At 34.4% G+C, this 18,390-nt stretch overlaps 1 protein-coding gene across 2 annotated transcripts; it reads left to right on the top strand.

Moving 5' to 3' along the window:
* The first annotated feature begins 1,892 nt into the window (after positions 1-1,892).
* On the top strand, positions 1,893-17,733 carry LOC110461331 (serine/threonine-protein phosphatase 4 catalytic subunit). 2 transcript variants are annotated; one of them, XM_021514764.1, is made up of 9 exons: positions 1,893-1,956; positions 8,463-8,512; positions 10,485-10,608; positions 11,295-11,447; positions 11,850-12,023; positions 12,503-12,629; positions 13,320-13,509; positions 14,152-14,230; positions 14,720-17,733. In XM_021514764.1, exons 1-9 carry the CDS (start codon positions 1,894-1,896, stop codon positions 14,768-14,770), a joined length of 1,011 nt encoding a protein of 336 aa, XP_021370439.1. In that variant the 5' UTR covers position 1,893; the 3' UTR covers positions 14,771-17,733. The 2 variants fall into 2 exon arrangements, with proteins under 2 accessions (XP_021370439.1, XP_021370440.1); XM_021514765.1 differs by lacking the exon at positions 1,893-1,956 and adding an exon at positions 7,305-7,355.
* Positions 17,734-18,390: the final 657 nt, after the last annotated feature.

The raw sequence follows: 18,390 nt of genomic DNA, 5'->3' as shown, positions 1-18,390 counted from the left end.
ATATTCATAACATTAATATTTTCGATATACCTATTCCTTATATTATTATTACAATGTGGGGATTCAAAGAAAAAAACTTATAAATTAAACGCATTAACCGCTATTCTTACAATCTTTAATAATAATTAACAAAACACTAAATTTCTACATTTTTACAACTGTCTAGCACTTACTCCCGTTGGTTGCTTTCCTGTAATGTTGATAAGTAACTTAATTTTGTGGATGCCTCTTTGCATATCGCGACATGAGTGTGAAAGTTGAGTTGAACGTCTAATAATTTTACTTGTCCGAATAGCTTCCCGGCTGTATTTCTAATGTGATATCGTCATTTGAACTTTCTGTGCTTGCCTGTATATGTTTGCAAAATGTATGGATGTGTCGCTGTCTGTTTGTAGTAATTTTAATAATACGTTTCTGCGTAGTTGTTGTAAGTTTAGAAATGCGTTAAATAGTATAGGGCCTAGTATTGAGCAACTCAATCCCGTGTACAGATACATAAACTGTCTGGTGTACCTTGCCTTCCTAGTTTTACACATTGTTTTCCGATCTTCTGCAGAGTCATGAGTTTGAGATAAAGATCATGAATGTGGCAAGCAGTCAAAGGCCTGTAAAGACCAATCAGGAAGCATTCTACATACTGGTTTGGGTCAATTGCCATCTTCCATGATCCTCAGTGATTCAACAATGCTGTCTGACACCCATGTCCCACTGTGAGTGCACGCGAGATAGTAAAACACCACCAAAGAAATCAGTTATTAATTGTAATATTATTAAAAGAAATGCAGGCATCTTCCCCTTGCTATATTTATTTATTTTCAATTATTTAGATATAAATACAATTTTCAATATTGCCCCGTGAAACAGAGAAACTATAAACACGACATGCTACAACAAACGGGATTGTATAGTAGGAGAGATAATACAACGATATATCTGCAATGCTGTGAATACAGAAAAGGAACAATTATTATATAAGATAAAGAGTTATTACTCATTATCAAAATATTGCATCAAATAAAGTTTCTTTAAAATGCTTACAGTAAGAGCTACTCCCAAATTGTCACTTAAGTCATACCATAATGTTGTACAATAGCAGTTTTGAATTTTGGTACATTGAGTTTGTTTACAGTGACAGGTCTCTAGTATTTTTAGTAGTAGTCGGAAAAGTATATGGGTATCACCATGTAAAATATTATATATATGTCAAACCGTTTAACTTCTGAAAATTATTTTTACTGACTAATGTTTTGGGGCTCAGAAGTAATGGAATTTCTTTCTTTCCTATTACTTTTTAAAAATTGAACAGGTTTTTAAAGACTTCGTTATAATACTTTTGATGGGTTTGCCGACACTTCCAACCTACTGTCGGTATTGAAATGTATGCACCCTTTCTATCACATTGGTGGCACTTTGCTCTTGAATTGTTTAGGGTTTCGAAAACCATGACAGTTCTGTGGCCTTGAAAAGATACGTCACGCATTTTATTTTTTTCTTCCTCAACTGACATACTGTCTTTATTGTCACTGACCTCTTTAGAATTTTACCGCTATGATTAATAATCTTATAGTCATGAATAAAACGTTTGTTTCTCCAAAAAATGAGTTTGCTTGTTAAGATAAATCACTTTTAAGACTTGTTTTGTGAATCAGCATTCTTTCTGGATATATGTCATGTTAACGGTGCAATATCCGGATGACGCCTTTCCGTTATCTGCTTTACAATTAGTGTAGCCTTTAAAATTATTTTGAAATAGTTTTAAGACAAAGTTAATTTTTCACATTTCTGAAAGATTTATTTAATTTTCAAAAGCGTATTAAGTTATCTTCATTCATTTGAAAAAATGAACGCTAAATTAATTTTATTACGAAACATGAAATATCGTCTATCTCGATTATGCGCGAGATTCCAATTTCTGACGCACAACAGAGAATGCGAGGAGGCTTGGATAACGATTCGGTAAGTCGACCAGGCTCCCTCTAATTGTAACCAATATGTGTTCTTTGTCCATACACCTAACGTTTACAGGTTAATCTTTTGCGACGTTGTTGTGATTATCGTATAGTTTCATTAAAATTAGGAAATCAGTTGAAACGTTTGAAGTTGAACACAAGTGTTTCCTCTCGAAGAGAGAGAATGAATAAGATGATAACTTGCTGGTAGAAGAACCGCCCCGAAATGATTGTAAGAACATTATTATGAAGCTTTTAAAACTAATCAGTCTTGTTTTTATACGTGATAAACATTTATATATACGTAAATATAAGATGTTTGAATGCCATGTGGTCAGGTGACAAATTACATTGACCCTCGCCTGTCGATCATTCAAAAAATGATGTCGAACCCTACATATAAGCCTTTATATATTCTATGTGTTAGCACATGTGCTGACTTCCACTTGCATGCATGTCAATTCTCTGTATGAAGGAGGGAGACTCCTGATTTTAGACCCTTAAATTGAGAAGTTTCAACCTGTGAATTTGCTTAACTATTTCTATATTTTAAGATCCAATAATTTCATCTGTAAGAACAACTCAAAATATGTCATTTTGAAGAGTTATTTTGTCTCTTTGGGGGTATATACACACATTTTTTGTGTTTTCATTTTGACCATGGGAACTTCAAAAAGTATGCATATATATAAAGGCAATGTGGCTCATCAGACAAAAGAAACATTAGAATTTTTTGTCAATACTGAAGTCAGACTTTGAGTCGGGTGATTTTAACATATAGGTGCAAATTTGTTAAATGACAATCAGACCACCATTTCTTACAATCATAATTCGAAAATCCCTGGAAACTGGAGAGGTCCCCAACGACTGGAAACATGCAATTGTAGCCCCAATCTCGACTGCCACAAGGTTGAGAATTATCGACCTATCTCGCTTACCTGCATTTGTTGCAAATTGATGGAACACATCATAACATTAGTCACATTATGAACCACGCCAATAGGAACAAGACAATTCGGCGAATTATAGTCCCCCACTGCATGTAAAATGCACGTTGATAAATTTGTGCAGGAACTAATTCTATATATGAATGTTTGACAGACCCACCATATTCAATAAGGAATAGTGTCAGTGCTACTATTGCAAATAAATCTGGTGGATGCTTACTGGTTAGTGGCACCGGTTTACTATTAAATTGCATCTGGTGACACTATGTACTATACAGTGTTTTATTATTTGATTGCATTTTGTGGTATAAATGTGAATATCACTAATTTTAGTAAGTGATAATATATATCAGGATTCAGAAGTTCAAAAGAATAAGTGATATCACAGATTCAAAGAGGCAATGTCACTAAGTTGAATCAATGGTATCACCCATTCTTAGGTGCAAAATCAACACTCAACAGTCCTGATTTGAATTAGTGATATAACTTATTTAAATGGGTTATTTCACCGAATTCAAATTTAGAATTGGTCACATTATCTCTGATAGAGTGATACCAGAATCTGGTAAATTGTATTCAGAAGTAAATATAACACCTTAAATTTGCATACAAATGTATCAGAATCATACAGTATGGAAACTGAAAATCCTGTAAAGTCAGCAAAAAATCTTAAGGTAACTCACAGTCAAAACACAGGAAAAAGACACATCTCACAACACATAGAACAAAGAATCTGGTTGGTTCCATTGTGTGCACAGGCTCCATCACAGTAGTTCTGAAGTCCAAAATTTTGAAAGTGACTTGGTAGAGAAGTAGCAAACACACTGCCTTACCAAGAGGAACTCATACTCCAAGTATAAAGTTCCAGTGACTAGTGGTGTAGGAGATATAGCCTGGACAAACTTTTTCTTTGATGCAGGTCAAAATGTAGGTCAGAGTGACCTACTTTTGAAAAACGACACACCACCTCACCAAGGTGAACACATACCCCAAGTATGAGGTTCCGGTGACAAGTAGTGTAGAAGACAGAGCCCGTATCGGACAAGATAGCAGAAGGACAGACGGACACAACGTAAAACTAGAGTTCCCCCCCCCCCCCCCCCTAGTTCCCGTTAAGGGACTATTAACATCCTGTACCCACTTACAGTTTAGCTTCCTCAGCAAATTATCATGTGAGACCCAGCTCATCGAGTTTATTATAATAATAATATACAGCATTTTATATAGCGCCCTATCTAGCTAACATAAGCCACTCTAAAGCACTTTACAGTACTCAGTGTCATTGATGACATCACTATCAACATGTCAGCGGGGAAGCAGACTGATGTCCGCATAATTGATTTTTCAAAAGCTTTCACCAAGGTCAGTCATATACATAGCCTATTAATACACAAGCTCCAGCATTATGTTATTTGTGGACAGACTAACACGTGGGCAAACAGAATATTAGGATTTCTAAGACAAAACCTTAACATCGCTTCCAAACCTGCAAAAAGGAAATGCCTATAAGACGCTTGTAAGTCCAATAGTAGAATATTCGTCAACTGTTTGGGATCCAATACCATCAAAAGGATATCTATCATCTAGAAATGGTCCAACACAGAGGTGCACGTTATGTCAGCAACCAGTTCAACAGTAGATCCAGTGTAGAACCAGTGCTGGAGGATCTGGCCTGGAGATCACGGGAAGTCAGACGACAGGATGCACACCTTAAAATGTTCTACAAAATTGTGAATGGGCATGTTAAAATCATTAAAGAGGATAGACTTATACCACCACACAGATTAACTAGAAACATGCATAATAAGACATTCCACCTACAATCTTGCAAGAATGATTGTAGAAAGTTTTCATATTTCCCAGGCACCATCAAAGCCTGAATTGCATTGCCTCCTGAAATTGTGTCAGCTGAAACACTTGATGTCTTCAAGACACGAGGGTCCGCCTCAAGATACTAAACTCCAAAGTTGTGATTTAAGCAGTGCAGAGTAGAAATTACCTTATCCTAAAATAAAGTGCAGGTCTGTTATACAGTAAACATATTCATCCTGCACACAATAAAAACTACATCCAGGTATTCATAAATTACATAAAACATATGTAATTACAACATTTTAGAGAAATCATTTTGTTTTCCCCTGATTTCCGACTAGTGAAAACCACATCCAAAAATGCTAATAAAAACTTTTTTTTAATCCAAAATTTTACCCCCCCCCCCCCCCCTCCCAAGTTTTTTTTCTTAAAATCTGTCTAAAATTTAATATCACTGGCCTCGGTAACAGAAATACTCATTTTTAGCATAGCTTCATCCAATGTCCTTTTGTCAATATTTACAGGTGCCGAGTAAAAAATACACTGCAAAAAACGCTAGATTTTGTTGTGTAGAGACAGATTTTTAAATGGCCACTATACTCTTGATTTCAATCTCTGTTTTGTGTTTAAATAACAATTCTCTGCATTTACAACTTAAAACCATCAATAAGATACCATTTTCATAAAACCTCCTTAGCTGAGAGTCTGTTATTGATGCTTTTGCAAAGTTAGGTAGCAGATCTTGCAAAAGACCTGACAATCTTTGTGCATTTTTAGGTCACCTGAGCTTTAGCTCAAGTGACCTATTGCTATCCATTTTCGTCCGTCGTCGTCCGTCGTCCGTTAACATTTTACATTTCAAACTTAAAGTCAAGTTCTGCTGGGCCGATTGAACTGAAAGTTGGTAGGAATGATCGCCTCATGGTCCTGACAAAGTGTTGTTATTTTTCGGGTCGATCAGAAATCCAATATGGCCGCCACGGCCGCCATTTTGAAAACCTATTTCAAACTTAAAGTCAAGTTCTGCTGGACCGATTGAACTTAAAGTTTGTAGGAATGATCGACTCATGGTCCTGACAAAGTGTTGTTATTTTTCGGGTCGATCAGAAATCCAATATGGCCACCACGGCCGCCATTTTGAAAAACTATTTCAAACTTAAAGTAAAGTTCTACTTGGCCGATTGAACTGAAACTTTGTAGGAATGATCGAATCATGGTCCTGACAAAGTGTTGTTATTTTTCGGGTCAATCAGAAATACAATTTGGCTGCCATGGCCGCTATTTTGTAAATACCTATTTCAAACTTAAAAACAATTTAAGTTCTAATAGGCCGATCTCACTTAAAATCGGTCTAGGAATGATCAGCTCATGGTCCTGACAAAGTTAAGTTAACATTATACTTAACTATTTTTTACTCAAATTGGTACATATTTCAACAATAAAAATAAATACTGTAGGACTCAGGTGACCGTTAAGGCCCATGGGCCTCTTGTTGTTATAGGGTCAAATATATGGGCTGTGTTCTGCTAAGGATGATACAAAGTAGTGAGAACGATTGTCCCAAGTATAGTTTATTATAAGTCCTCCAAATAGGGGACATTTTCAAAGTCATAGACAATTGGATTTGATTTTTTTTTTCAATCTTAAACAAGCAAATGGTACATGCTGTTGTGTTGGTACTGGTGCATAGTCTCCATACTGTGTCGTTCGACCATTATCTTGCACATCAGTGCGCTGTGTTACAGTATCAAATAATTAAAGTTGAAACTTTGTTCAATGTTTGTCATGATCACTGTGAACATTTTTAATCACTCTGAACGGCTGGACATAACAGTAGCCTGCTTGTGTTTGACACTAGAAATATCTTGCTGCATACAGTATAGGCGTTGTTTGTGAAGTACTGGAATAAACTGCTGTTTTTGTATTGGATACATTGATCTTGAAATCCTAGTGAAACATGGTGTACCAGCAGCTGGACTAGTGGTTTTAAAACATGGAGCTCAACTGACTAGTCAAAATGTTATATTACTTACGGGTAATTTGCATGTTGAATGTCATTGGGTCAGTGGGAATTTGGCACATATGCATGGACTAATAAAATTGGAAACTACCAGCCCAAACTTAAAAGTTCCAGCTTGCATATATAAGTTAAGTGTTTTATTAAAATTAAAATGTTCTATATCCCCCCCCCCCCCTTCAATTTTCAAACAACAGAAAGCACACATTTTTGAATAATCGGAATACAATTAATCAGATAATTGTGATACAAGATCTGACTGCCTTGTCATTAAAACAAAAGCCTCAAAACTTTAATCCTTCTCCGAATCGAAGCGATTCATGATCATAATTAATTACTTTATAAAAATATCCTAACAATTTTTGTCAAATTAATAATAACAGTTAATAAAAAAAAGTATGATAAACTTGGTGAAATCATTCTAAATTCTAGCTGTAGTGTTAGAATATTGAATTTTATTACATGATATTTAGGTGATAGTCACATGGATGATGTCATATATATATTTAAAATAAACTCACCTAAATGCATTAATCATCATGGTTATCTGTGTGTATAAATACTGGGACTCATGTCCAGTGGTTAGTATACAGAACACGATACACAGCAGCAGATCTACTTTATCTACAGGTTAGTGATATCAGTGTATACATACTTCATTTTCTATACACATGTAAATTTGATAGAATTGGAAAGTTTAAAATAATGTAACAAAAATTGTCTCCACTTTGTGAATTTGTGACTGATGAACTATAGTGCATAAATATATAATCTGCTTCCGCATGTTTAAAGTGAGTATGTATAGATGAGGAATTGTTTCTGGCCTGGTTGATCAGTGTAAGTTACGATACAGTTATCGGTTATAATGCTAATCTTTATAAAATATTTTCCTAAAGCTGGTAATTGGTTTCAGTTTCATACAAAAATATTACACTCTTTGATAAATTGTCCTGTTATTTTTTTGTCTTGCCGCGACGAAGAAGCAGAAGCGAGACTAAGGTGTTGCTTTTCTGGCGTTTAACTTAGTTTCACTGAAAGTATAAATGCTTGACCAACCAAACTTAGACCATAGATGCGTACATCTCAACTCATGCATCAAATATGCTGGATGCGGCCTACCTTTCATGGTACATTGACTTTGTCAACATCTTCGGGATCAATCAACATTAAGTTTTTGCACTAAAGTTAGTTTCTCTGATATGTGCATTGATGGTCAAAGTGGGGGGCACAGGCGAGTCATATCAATCCAAATGGCCTGCATATGCATGCCTCCGTTTATACAAATGTGCATGTACAATTGCTGATGAAAAATATATCTTATATAAAATATATATACAGTGTAAGAACTTGTACAATACGATGTACACAAATATGTAGCTTTGCTTATGAATACAAAATAAAATTATATACCAGTTTGTGTCCATATTGTAGGACTACAAAACAAACATAATTGTTATGTGTATTGTACTAGGGTAAGGAGGTCGATATCTAGTACGTACAATGACACTGACATACCTGGTACATCATCATACTGTCCAGTCTGTTACACATATTGTTTATGTTTCGAAAATGGTAAATAAATTACTTCAAAGAATACTGATGGTTAATTTGCACCTGGTTTTGAAACTTAGCCTCAAGAATGTGTTAAAGTTTGTGTGGACGTCACTTGTAATATCTGTTGTACTATATATGTAATCTCGACTCATGTTGATGTTTAAAATTTCTTTTTCTTTCCAGGTATTGCAATATCAAAGTTCTAGTATGAGTGAACTCAGCGACCTGGACAGGTAAATATTAATAAATGAAAGGCCAAGGCCATTCATGTATACCGTGTAAACACCTAAAGTTCTAAAGACAATATCAATATTCAACAAATAGTATATATTTGCCAAGAAACTGAAGTTGTAATGATGCATATTTTGAAAATGTAAAATTTTAATACAAATGATTTACCTTTTAGTGTATTTTACATTCAATGACATGATTATAATATATATTGAACATCTATCAGACTGCTGTTCATTTTTCTTGGTCTATATTTAGATGTCCCACATTTTATCTATGAGTCATTTAAGTGTTTACAGATAAAGCCAAACCTAGGTCCACTGACCTACATTGTGACTGTTATCCTGTTACGTATACATGTATATGTACATATCAAAACCATATATATTACTTATATACATAGGTAGTGTTTACGTTATTTAACCCTTCCCTGTTGAAGTGTAGTTGTTAACTCATCGATCCCTGGAGACACATTTGAGCTCTTCCAATTCAAAGGTTGGAATGGTTCATTATAAAACTTCAGGGGTGTAGTTGTTAATCACTGTAGATAAGCCTGCACATTCTTACCTTTAATTACGATGCAGTTATTATGCATAAAGGTACATGTTCATTACTAAATGTTCAATATTTTTAGGTCACCTGAGCTTTAGCTCAAGTGACCTATTGCTATCCGTTTTCGTCCGTCGTCGTCCGTCGTCCGTTAACATTTTACATTTCAAACTTAAAGTCAAGTTCTGCTGGGCCGATTGAACTGAAAGTTGGTAGGAATGATCGCCTCATGGTCCTGACAAAGTGTTGTTATTTTTCGGGTCGATCAGAAATCCAATATGGCCGCCACAGCCGCCATTTTGAAAAACTATTTCAAACTTAAAGTAAAGTTCTACTTCGCCGATTGAACTGAAACTTTGTAGGAATGATCGACTCATGGTCCTGACAAAGTGTTGTTATTTTTCGGGTCAATCAGAAATCCAATATGGCTGCCATGGTCGCTATTTTGTAAATACCTATTTCAAACTTAAAAACAAGTTCTAATAGGCCGATCTCACTGAAAATCGGTCTAGGAATGATCAGCTCATGGTCCTGACAAAGTTAAGTTAACATTATACTTAACTAATTTTTACTCAAACTGGTACATATTTCAACAACAAAAATGAATACTGTAGGACTCAGGTGACCGTTAAGGCCCATGGGCCTCTTGTTCATTTTAAAACAGAAAAGAAATTTCAATATATTTTTTAATTGTGTTTAATATAAAAATTAGCATGTTACTTCATAATTTATTTTTTTCTGAATGATAACTTTTGTTTAAGTGAATTAACGGCACGAATAGTAACTACATTGTACTACATGTATTAATTCTTTAGCGTTAGCATTATGTGTCTAGGTCAGGCAAACAATATATATGCTGAAATGAAAACAAACATCTTTTATTGAGATGATCATGCTGTTTTTCAGAGATTACCCTGTAGACAAAAATGTATTTATATATTAATAATGTAGCGCTGCAATAAAAGTAAAAGTCCTGAGAAATCAAATATTCTTAGCTTAGAGACAACTGTAACTCTAGCCTTACTCTCCAAGCCCAATATAAGTAGATTTGGTCTCCGTATAGAAATAAATCTTAATTTAACTAGATATTCTCAGTTCTCAAAATCAGATTTTGGTTACGGTTCAAATATGAAATAAAATAGTAAATTTTATGTACTGTGTTGAGAATCGGAGAGTTACAAATTTCAGTATTTTTGTAAAAATTATTGAAGTTTTAGAATAACTCGTTGATAGCTGCTTAACCAAAAGTTTAACAAAAAGATGCAAAGTTCTTATGATATAAATAAAGGCCTGTTTATAAAAAAAATGTTTCTAAAATATTCTGTCAGCTTCTGAGATTTCATTCAGGTTTGCATTGTTTTCCATCATTGAAATTTTGAAGTTATGTTGTTGCGATAATATTGAATCTGAATTGTTTGTGTTCAGGCAAATAGAGCAGCTACGGCGATGTGAAATCATCAAGGAGAGTGAAGTGAAGTCCCTGTGTGCTAAAGCCAGGGAGATCCTGGTAGAGGAGAGTAACGTCCAGAGGGTAGACTCTCCAGTCACAGTAAGTACAGATTCCGAGCATTACTACAGGAGCAAAAATCTGGAGGAATGACGAAGGTTTTCATGCCTTTCTGTCATCATATTCAATAATTCAATTAGAAAATTAAACTAGAATCAGGGCAAGACCAAAGTTTTCAAAAGCACTGGTCCTTCGGGCAAGTGGATTTGAAAAAGTACTCGCAAGGAGGTAAATATGTACTTGTCCAAAAATATTCATATTCAGCAAGTGCACACTGCAATGAATTAGCTGTATTAACATTATGGTCTTTTACAGAAACTAAGCTATTTTGTCTTTCCATTGTGAATTTGATCAATTATAGAATAGCATGCTACGAATATAGTAATATATACAATAACAAATTTTGCACTGTCCTTCTAGCAAGTAGATGTAAATGTTAACTTACCAGCTGACTAAACCTACTAGCACGGGTCATCAGACCTGGCATTTTTCTTTCCCTGATATTAAGACCAGGAAGACTTGTATGTAAGTGAAAAATATTATTAATAATTCTATATATTTATGGCTTGATCAGTATTAGGAAAAGACTTTTTTGATCTGATATTAGTTGTCACCTTTAAATTTTCAGCAGGAAGTGAATATTTTGAAATTATTCATTTAAGTAATTTTGAACAGAATTGTTGCAATATATATATATGTATATATATGTTCTGTTTTAAATATTTCAGGTGTGTGGCGATATTCATGGCCAATTTTACGATCTCAATGAGTTATTCAAAGTGGGAGGTGATGTCCCCGACACAAATTACCTGTTCATGGGTGATTTTGTGGACAGGGGTTTCTACAGTGTAGAGACATTTCTTTTACTTCTAGCATTAAAGGTAAGCATTTGACTGAAAATATCCTTCATATTTTCTCGAGCTATTAAACTCATGATTTCAAAAGTGATTGTTAAGATCTAACCTGGAATTTCTGTTTTTAATACCGGATACCTCTCTCTTTAGAGGGAAGGGACCAGCAGCAGATCCCCTGCTGCCAGATTTGTATTTAATCTAGAAGCTCCGTAGGGCTCTCAGTTGCAGCTTGATTGAGATAATAAGCTGGAAAATAACTTGAAAATTAGTTTCTGTTCTGTAGAAGGTAGACTTTATACCTGTTACTGAAGGTATACTCATTTGAAACTTGATTAAAAAAAAAATATAATAATAAGAAACTTATAAGTAAATGACTTTATTTTTCAATACTTGACAGTAATGTTTATAACATTCTTGATTTTGTTTTAGGTACGTTATCCAGACCGAATAACTTTGATCCGTGGGAATCATGAGAGTCGACAAATCACGCAAGTGTATGGGTTTTACGATGAATGTTTACGAAAATATGGCTCAATCACTGTGTGGAGATACTGTACTGAGATCTTCGATTACCTGAGCTTATCCGCAATCATAGATGGAAAGGTAAGTAGCGTGTGGGATAAGACCATTATTAATAAAGGTTCCAGATGATAATTTTAAATCTCAATACATTGATGTCATTAGAATTATTCTCATGACAGTGTACAACATACCTGGTAACTTTTATTAAGATGGTAATTTTAAATCTCAATACGTTTATGTCATCAGAACTACTCTCATGACAGCTAGCCTAGCAAACTGAAATATGTTAACGATAAATAAACTATGTATACGAAACTATGATATTGAGTTGATGTACCATTAAAGATTCCCACCGAAATTCACTTACAAATCATAACAACCAAGATGTTGGTTCTCCTTCACTTGGGCTCCATTTTGAGACCTGATTTTACTATTTCTGTAATGAAAAGAAGTGACATGCTAGCTATATATATATATATAGTGTGTTGTTGAGAATAATCTGTATATCTATGATTATAATCTTTGTTTTAGAATTTTAATAATCTTTGCTATTATTCCAGATATTCTGTGTACACGGTGGGTTGTCACCATCTATCCAGACCCTCGACCAAATACGATCAATAGACAGGAAACAGGAAGTTCCCCACGACGGACCCATGTGTGACTTACTATGGTCCGATCCAGAAGGTTTGTACAATTTGAAAACATAAACAAAATTTGAAGGGTGCTCTTTAGACTTTGAAAGAAATGACTCTAAGGAGCTATACAGAACAGTAGTTTAACAAAATTGTCCTCGCCAGAAATCGTCTTTGTTAAAACATCACCATCCTGAATTCTACAGTACACATGTTGGAATGTGTACCATTAGGCCTTACGCTTACAAACAATTGATCATCACTTAAAAGATATATCCCTTGGATTTGCTACCAAGGATAGAATATTGTTGCGAGGAAAGTCATTCGTCTTCCATTTTCTTCATTTCTTCTGCTTTGTATTTCTCCAAGTGTTGATCGACACCCATCATTTTTCTATCACTGTTGGACTCTGATTATCCATCTCATATTGATGGTCTGTAAGATGTTAATGGTTTAATTGCATTAAAAGTTCCGTTTTATATGTGAAGCATTAGCCAACAAAAAGTTACACTCGTTTCACACATAATTACAAATTCATATTCATGGTTATCTTTACAAATGATATATTAACATAAAAAACTATACTGTAATGCTGATTTATAGTCATGTTTTTCCACTTTGCAAAACTCTACAAATGTACAGCAATGTTTTGACATAAACATTCCCATAAAATTATACAAAAAATATTAGAGGTATCAAGTTGTCACATGTATTAATGCCTTTGTGTTTTTTGCCCTGACAGATATGCAGGGCTGGGGAGTGAGTCCCAGAGGGGCTGGTTACCTGTTTGGATCAGATGTTGTAGCACAATTCAATGCCGCCAACGACATAGACCTTATATGCCGAGCACATCAGCTAGTGATGGAAGGCTATAAATGGCACTTCAATGAAACAGTTCTAACAGTATGGTCGGCGCCAAATTATTGTTATAGGTAAGTGGTAGTAATCACAGGAGCAGGAGACCCGACTGATATGGGTCAAGGGTTGATATGCTATAGGATAAGGAAATAGCTATATTATAACTTTTTAATTATTTATACTAAACACTGTCCGCATCTGTAAGCAACGTCAGAATTATTAACAATACTGGAAGTAGAACAGATAGGCACATGTAGGTCAGAAATGGCCGATTCCAGGTTGATATGGATTGGGGTGAGAGACTCTATCAGTGATATACCATCACTCGGTATTGTATGATGCAATATGTACCATTAGGTGTCAGGTGACATAGGATACAAAATGTATTTCATTCAAACATGTACTGTAATAGCAATCAGAGGGATTGGGTATTTTTTTTCTTTATTTACAAGGCCTTCTTCTGATATGGATCTCTAGTATCACTAGGTAAATTACAATATATATACATATATATAGGTATTAACATATATGATGCAATACATAGTTACATTAGTTAGCATGTGTGGTACAAATAGTTACACAGAAGTACAGCTTTTTTGAGAACTCCCTTCCTTCCCTGTGCTCTTTAACATTTTACTGGAATTTATTCAAGATAAAGCATTTCTTTGTTGGCCTAATATGTTTTACTTAAATAATGTTCCAATGACTTTTTTCAGATGCGGTAATGTAGCAGCAATATTAGAATTAGACGAACACTTACAGCGAGATTTCACAATATTTGAAGCAGCACCACAAGTGAGTATAGCAAACTTTTTGGTGTGATTTAAAACTTCATATGTACAGTATCAAATAAACACCCTCTGATAGTTTTTGAATGCAAGAGTTCGATGAGAAGGTTAATTTTGAACACTAGAGAGTCTTAAATGTACAGGGTACTTGATATGTCAAAGTTAAATACTGAAATTAAAAATCGGCAGTTCTTTTTACCCTGAAAAATGTTTTCACCTTCTAAAATATCAGAAAATTGAATTTGTATGAAATTACTAGCACAGCTCAAATGTAAACGATCACAAGCTAGGTTGTTGCATAGCAGATGTTTGTGGTATAGGTTGTACGTCTTTGATAGTATACAGACATTTGGCTTGTCTCAAGAAATTCTAAAATGGGAAGATAATAAAATCATGGCTTATTTCTATCATTGATGTTGTATATTAAACCAATGACAAGTTGTGGCTGGGTGATTTTTAATTGATGTTAAATTGAGCTGATTTTCTTTCTTTCTAGGAATCCAGGGGAATTCCATCCAAGAAGCCACAGCCGGACTACTTTTTATGAGGATGTTAACATTATATTTTAACAAGGGGCCACAAACTGTTGCAGATACAGAAATACAAAGCATGGATATTTGTCTACAGAAGGAAACATACCAAAGAACATCCTACAGAAAATGACAGAAATTGTACAGAAATGACTTGATTGTGTGTTTGATCAAAAAATGAAAAATGTGCTAGATGGAATATTGAACATTGATTTGTGCTCTCCAGGAACATGGAACAGTGTGTTGGTCCTGCACAGTTTGTCACTGTTGAATTTGACTTAATGATACATACATATACCTCTCAATGGTCAAAAAGAACCAGTTCATGTGGCAGAGCATGTGTAGGGTATTTGAATAAAATTAATGTACCTCTTCAGTCCATTTACCTAAATAGTAAAATTAGATCATTTACCTCATAATCAGAGTTTTCAAAGAACAAATTTCTCTATCATTATTGGCTGCATTACAAGTCTTCTGTGAAATATATGTAAACAGACTCTACTTCTCCTCTGACACTGTCTGTATTGGTCACGGTTGTAACAATATAAATACCAGAAGGTTAGCTCTATGCAGTTCAGATCGATTTTTATTAGGTTGTTCTGTTAAAGGCTACCAGAGATATAGCGCAGTTTAATATACTATGCAGATTTTTCCTGTTTGTTTTAAACTTAAGCATCTAACTGGTGACAACAACAGTTCTACCAGTAGAATTAGCGTTACCTAATTGATAAAGCATAAACACTAACTGTATTCTTGTGGTAATAATAAGCAACATGAAGTCGGATCACACATGAGTCAAGTTGGCACTTTGCTTATTGCAGAATATATGTGGAATATGCAGAAATGGCATACTATGTATGTCAGTTAGAGGCAGAAGATATAACATTGAAACATGTTTTATGAAGGTAATTTTAACTGAAATTTTCATTTCTTTAAACACTTGTCAATCAGTGTTGAACACCAGGTACAAATGTACAAATAAGTGCTAAAATTACGGGACAACGATTTACATGGTCAATCCATCTGCTGTAAAATCTGACACTAATTTTCGTGGGTTTTTAATTTTGTTGATTTCTTGGGTGATCTTCATCAACGAATTCATAGGTTCATGAAGTAATTACAAGTTTGACATGTAGTCATTCTCAGTGAGCGGGTACGTGTAATCCACGAATTTATGTACCAATGAAATGGTGTTTTGTGATGAAACCATGGAATTTGAGCCCCATGAAAATATCTGATTTCATAGTAATGTGCTTGAATAATGATCAATATCTCCCACATATTTTCCTATCACTATTAGCAACTGTGTAATTTTTCTCTCATAGACTAAAGCAACATCATATTTCTGTTCCATTAACGACATTTGCACATAATGTGTATCAAATAACAATGGCCTTCTTTGTAATTAATTGAAAATCAAACAAGTCATTATTGATTATTTTCACTTGCATTGAAATTTTTGTAAATCCATTATTAACTCTTTCATCCCTATGCAACTTAAGTAGACTCTCCCATGCTTTGATATGGATAAGTCCATTATGGTTTTCAGGGGTAAAAAGGGTTAAAGGATTTATACCTGTACAGTGTATAGATATGTTGACCATTTAACTTGCATCTTTATGCTGACACATGAAATGTATTGTACAGATAATATTGATTGTTGTTCTTTGTAGATATCAATGTTTTGGTTGAAATAACTTACTTTTCATAAACTTGCAACAACAACAACAACTGGACATGCATGTTTTCTTAAAAAAAAAGAAAAATTAAGAACAATAATTTTCATACTTTTCAAATCAATTCTGCAGCATTAGCATATTGTTGAGCCAGCTCCATCATTTAGAACAATAATACAACCCAAGACTTGATTATAGATCAGTCGTGTTATGTCTCCATTGTAGTGGTGGGGGCAGGGAATCTGAAAGCTGAGTGAAACCATGGCTGTTGAACAAATGCCACCAAACATATTGTACTGTAATTTTATTTCAGTTATCTCCCTTGACTATATCAAATTATTCAGAAGGACCAGTTTATCATTGCAAGCATTTTTGTCTTATGCAGATCGAAAGAGTTTCAGGGGTAGTTTTTCAGTTACATTTAAGATAGCAATACTCTCAGAATATTACAGGTATGGTATGATTTTTCAGTACATGATACTAAATGAACCATAATCCTCTATGATTTTCAGTACATGATACTAAATGAACCATATCTTAAACCCTCTATGATTTTTCTTCAGATTTTGAAATAGTATTTGCCAATCTTTACCTATAATACTATTCTGTCCCAGTCTGTTGTCTCAAACCTTTGCTTCCTGTTTTGTTTTGATTTTTTGATGTGATGAATTTTCAGAAGGACTAGATTTATTATGACCCCCTTTCCAATTAAGTCATCATGAACCATTCATTTTTTATAACCTTTCACTCATCATATCTCATCTATTTCTGTCTGTCCATCATCATCACATAATCTTTGTTCACTGTCTTATTATTATTGGAGACGAAATCTGTGGGGATACCGTGTAAATATATGTATATAAAATATTTTGCAAGGAAATTCTGTATTACTAATACTTCCTTTTTCAGTGAAGAAATGTACATTACTAAGTCTTCATGTTGTGGTACTCTCAATTGTGTCAAATGTTTTAATTCATGTACAGTGATGATGAGGATATTATTCACAATTCGTGTACAGTGATGATGAGTATATTATTCACAATTTGTGTACAGTGATGATGAGTATATTATTCACAATTGGTGTACAGTGATGATGAGTATATTATTCACAATTCGTGTACAGTAAATAAGTCATCCTCTGTGACGGCTGTATACCAACGCATATACATGGCGTAACACCTTGGCTAGACATAAACACACGGAAGTGAGTTCTGGTTAGAACACATCAATTTCATCACCAAGTGGTAGCTCTTGTTTCTTTATTGTCCTTCATGATATGTCGTTTTTTAAATAAATTATTTTTGAAAAAAAACTATTTTTTGGTGTTATTTTACGGGTCGTATTATGGAATGGGGTGCAGTGTCTGTCAACTTAAGCTGAAATACCGTCAAAGGGATTTCATTGATACTTCACGGGAATGTTACTGACAACTCCCTGACCAAGTGTTATTATTTTTTGGGTCGATCAAATATCCAAATACACCACAGCCGCCATTTTGAAAAAATATTTCAATCTTAAAGTCAAGTTCTACCGGGCTGATTGAACTTAAACTTGGTAGGAATGATCGTCTCATGGTCCTGACAAAGTGTTGTTATTTTTTGGGTCGATCAGAAATCCAATATGGCCACCACAGCCGCCATTTCGAAAACCTATTTCAAACTTAAAAGTCAAGTTCCACTTGGCCGATTGAACTTAAACTTGGTAGGAATGATCGACTTAAGGTCCTGACAAAGTGGTGTTGTTATTTGGGTCAATCAAAAATCCAATATGGCCGCCATTTTGAAAAACTATTAAAAACTATAAGTCAAGTTCTACAGGGCTGATTGAACTTAAACTTGGTAGGAATGATTGACTCATGGTCCTGACAAAGTGTTGTTATTTTTTGGATCAATCAGAAATCCAATATGGCCACGATTTTGAAAGTTATATCAAAATTAAAGTCCAGTTCCACTGGGCGATTG

This window comes from Mizuhopecten yessoensis, unplaced genomic scaffold (assembly GCF_002113885.1).
Source record: "Mizuhopecten yessoensis strain PY_sf001 unplaced genomic scaffold, ASM211388v2 scaffold10603, whole genome shotgun sequence".
NCBI lineage: Eukaryota > Metazoa > Mollusca > Bivalvia > Pectinida > Pectinidae > Mizuhopecten > Mizuhopecten yessoensis.
This window is presented reverse-complemented; position numbering and strand designations above follow the sequence as displayed.

Coding starts and splice junctions, on each gene's coding strand:
- LOC110461331 (XM_021514764.1), top strand. CDS start 1,894: ATGCGCGAGATTCCAATTTCTGACGCACAACAGAGAATGCGAGGAGGC. Junction 12,024..12,502: donor CCGCAATCATAGATGGAAAG/GTAAGTAGCGTG, acceptor CTATTATTCCAG/ATATTCTGTGTACACGGTGG. Junction 14,231..14,719: donor TATTTGAAGCAGCACCACAA/GTGAGTATAGCA, acceptor CTTTCTTTCTAG/GAATCCAGGGGAATTCCATC.